The 4058-nt window shown below is 40.4% G+C and overlaps 1 protein-coding gene across 1 annotated transcript; it reads right to left on the bottom strand.

Annotated features, from left to right (window-relative positions):
- Positions 1–860: 860 nt before the first annotated feature.
- Positions 861–2185, bottom strand: LOC138413519 (uncharacterized). Its single transcript, XM_069537395.1, has 2 exons — positions 1797–2185; positions 861–1697 (listed from the first exon to the last, which is right to left on the bottom strand). The coding sequence occupies exon 2, from the start codon at positions 1667–1669 to the stop codon at positions 1145–1147; it is 525 nt and encodes a 174-aa protein (XP_069393496.1). The 5' UTR covers positions 1670–1697; positions 1797–2185; the 3' UTR covers positions 861–1144.
- Between the last annotated feature and the right edge of the window lie 1873 nt (positions 2186–4058).

Raw genomic sequence — 4058 nt, 5'->3', positions numbered from 1 at the left:
GCCCAACAGTCCCCTTTTGAAACAAATTTTTAATTTAATAGATCTGGATTCTTAAACAAAGCTGCACCAAATTACACTGAATAAAAATTGATCGAAAAACATTATACTTTGCAAAAACAATAAAACGAAAACATTCCTGGATCTGCCCCCTGATCTAGAACCACATAAACATTTAATGTGTTCTTCACTGACCCATACCACATCCTTCCACCAAGTTTAATGGAATATTAGCTTTAGAGAAACATACATTTAATAAGAACTGATTAAAGCAAGCAAAGCCTGTTCACATTTTCAACTGCTATTTCCAGACAAAACTGTAAAACTATCCTTTAACTTTGCTGAAGCTTTTCTAGCTTTGTAAATTTAACAGAGAAAGGGAAGACAAATGTTAGAATTATCATCCAAACTCTTCATACATAACAACTCATTGTTTTTGTACACACACATTTCCCTGTAGCTTAGAATGACAGATATTCACCAACACTGCAGGTGCACTCACTCTCAGTGTTACATCCATAAAAGTGGTGATTCATTGGGAAAAATCCGATTGTCTGACTGCTCATATCTCGCAACCCATTGGATTTTGTTATCTTAATGGATAAATACGACGTTATCGCTAAAAGACTATTTATGAAAATACTCTGCAGTAAGAGAATTTGAGATTAAACAGTGAAGACCACACATAAGGATGGAACTGTCCTCACACACACAGAAACATCCATGTCTCTCGATACTGAGCAAAATAATAATCCACAGTGTGGACACACATTTGAACAGTTTCCATACTGTTCAAACACACTTTCATGCTAAGTGTTAAGCAGGCTTATCAAAAAACTTTCCACAAAACTGTACTTCAAATATTCAAATTCAAAGAGACTTTATTAACATGACCATAGTGAATTACAATATTGTCAAAGCACACTGCACTTGGCAGAATCAACTGGGGAAAAAAGTACTTTCTCAGCAATTAACAGAACATAGTTAAACCACAGTTTGAATATCAATGTCAAAAAAGCCTAAGAATAAGCTCGTCAAATTATTTATTTAAGTTTACAGAGAAGCAGCAGCCAAATACAGTATATAAGCCAAGATTGTTTAAAATGTTTGAAGCATCACAGAACTATTAAAGTTGTCTCAGATTGGATTACCATATTATTACAATAGCGGTCGATGGGTGTCGGAGAGAAGCAATCAGATTGGGCCCAATTCTGTATGTCTCTTTTGCATCATAATGTGCAGACGCGTAGATCTGGTCGATGTGCTTGTTGTTGTTGTTGTATTTGACCAGAACTCTGTCCATGTTGCTTTCAGGGTTGCTGCGGTTGTAGTACTTCCTGACTTCATACGGCAGATCCTCAGCATGATGAGCGTGGAGGTTCCCGACAGTGTGGTACCCGTACTGCCGTTCATCCTTTATCACTGGAAGCAGGGGCTTGGGTCCTCGGTTCTGAAACTTATGGAACCCATACACTCCCTTTGTGGGATCACACAGAGCCACCATGTTGTTGTCCAGGCAGCTCTGAACGTACCACACCAGCAGCTTGAGTCCGTGCCGAGGCGGTGGTTGGCCAAATCCACTGTTTTGCAGCTCTTGGTCTGAGTCCAGGGTTTTTAGGGATAAGGTCAGAATGAGCGACAACAGCAACGTGAAATAAAACAAGAGCTGCATCTTGTTACCGTGGCCACGTCAAGGTCAACTATGAAAAAAGACACATCGTTATATCTTAAACTTAAAAAAAGCCTCTTTATGTCATAACAGTCTCACAGTGAACACAGAGCAGCCTCTCACATCTTACCTGCTAGTTGGTAATATCAGGAACAAATTTGACTGTAACAGCCTCGTGCTTTCTGCTGCAGATGAAAGAGCGACTTGGCCCTGTGGGTGACTTCTATCTGTCTTGTCTGTGTAGGATTAAAGCAGCCTACTTGTCAATTTGACCAGAGGTAAAGCTCCTTTCACTCTCTATTTGTGATGAAAGAGGAAGCGGTGTGTTTGCTGCACAGCTGGGCTCTGCAGTGGGTATGGTTTAAATTTAGAAGAGTTAACCCTCAGCTTGAAATATCCACACGTGTAATTTTGACAGATGCAAAGTAGATGCATAAGGTTGGTGTGTGAATGTAGATTGGCATATTTTATTAATTCTGTGTTGTTGTCAAACATGACACTGCAACATGATAAGAGATCAGACAACTGTCAAGGTTTAGGATAAAAAGATTGTGAAGGTCATGTGGAACTAAAGTTTTCACTTCTGCTTTCACACTTACATGTGAATAACACCAGAGGCTCTGTGGTGAGTGAACTTGTAGCTGAACAACATGAAAATAAGCTGTCTGAATGTTTTCTCACATTAAGTGTTGATGTCAAGTTCTTGTATTGACTTCTGGGGGGCGTTACAAATGAAACATTGGTCTGTATTTATACAGTGCTTTTCTAGTCTTGATGTATAATAGGTTCAGTATCTTGTTGAAGGACCCTTCCGCATTTCGATGGGCGAAACAGGGGTCGAGCCTTTGACCTTCTAGTTAGTGGACAACCCGCTCAATCTCCTGAGCCACAGCAGCCGCCAAACTGGACACGTGTTCTGTATAATTAGCAGCAATAACAACATTGATTTATTATCATTTTATGTAGTTGTGGTGAATAGTTTCCTATTTAAAGCTGAGGCTGGTAATCCTGGAAAAGTTAGCAAGGCAGGTTACACTTCCTCCCATCAGCCCTCTTGTCAAAGCTCCGCCCCCAAAACACATGAACGTGCACTGGCTGGCAACTTCTAGAAGACAACTTTCATGACTCGCTCACTAACTCCTGACTGTCCTCTCTGCTTCAGCAGCTGAAGACTCATGCACAGCAACAGCATGGGTAGGCGGGTCGGATAAAGACAGCCATGTACTTCAGCCAATCATTTAATTCTGTCTGAATAACATGGCTGTGATTACAGTCCCGCGAGGGCCACAGACACCAGCTTTTTTTTCTTCCCCCCCACATAATTATTATTATTGGCTGTCAAGATGTGAAGATGATGTCAACAAATATGATAACAAGTGTTTCAGAAACAGCTCTCAAACCCTCCCTTTAAACATCAAGCAAACATGGATCATTAATTTGTGGTTATGTCACTGGTCAGTCCAATGTTTATGCTCATTTGACTCTGGTCTCCACTAACTCCTGAGAAAGGTATTTGGATCTTTAGCTGCTAAATTCTTAACGATGTTCAAATGCTCGTGTCTAGCTGTCATTTGGTTTCTGGGCAGGCAGTGCAGAGTGGGTTTAAAAAAGCTTTGTCTGCTTCTGGTGGAAACCACATTAAGCACAGAGTCTGAATTAGAAGTTATGTTATGTTGTGTGTCATAAAAACAACACAATGAGCTGCACGATGATCAGCTGCTATGTAGAGCTACTGCAAAAACACCATACCACTGAAACCCTAATCACTACTTGAGAAGGTACACTCAGATATCTTGCACTGCTCTGTAGCTGCACTGTAATTTGTGTTCTCTTATTTTAAATGGAATGGTAAATAGGCTGTATTTATTTAGAGCTTTTCCAGCCGTTACACCTTCACCCATTTACACACACATTCATACAGCGCTCTTATATGTAGCACTTTTACTATCACACACCATTCATGGACTGTAGGCACAGCAGTCAGGGGAAATTCAGGTTTCAGTGTCTTGCCCAAGGACACTTCTGAATGTGTAATGGAGGAGCTGGGGATCGAACAAGTGAAAATCAAGTGAGTAGATGACCCTGCTCTGTACCTCCTGAACCACAGCCACTCCACATGCTCTGCTTTTGCTTATTGTATTCTTCAATGTTACTTGTATTAATGCTTTTGAATCCTGTTTGTCTTGTTATATAGTCTTTTTGGCTGCAACAGTGAACTGCAACCAACCCTGGGAATGCAAATGTCACTGAGAGACTGACAGCATGATTAAGTTTCCTCGTGGGCCGTGACTCCTTAAAAATAAATGATCTTTTTTCCATTTCTCTTTTAAGGTAAATTTAATAAGTGTATCTATGGCCTCCGGGAGCTGTGTTAACAACATATTTCATGTCA

The sequence above is a fragment of the Paralichthys olivaceus genome, chromosome 13 (genome assembly GCF_024713975.1).
Source record: "Paralichthys olivaceus isolate ysfri-2021 chromosome 13, ASM2471397v2, whole genome shotgun sequence".
Classification (NCBI taxonomy): Eukaryota; Metazoa; Chordata; class Actinopteri; order Pleuronectiformes; family Paralichthyidae; genus Paralichthys; species Paralichthys olivaceus.
This window is presented reverse-complemented; position numbering and strand designations above follow the sequence as displayed.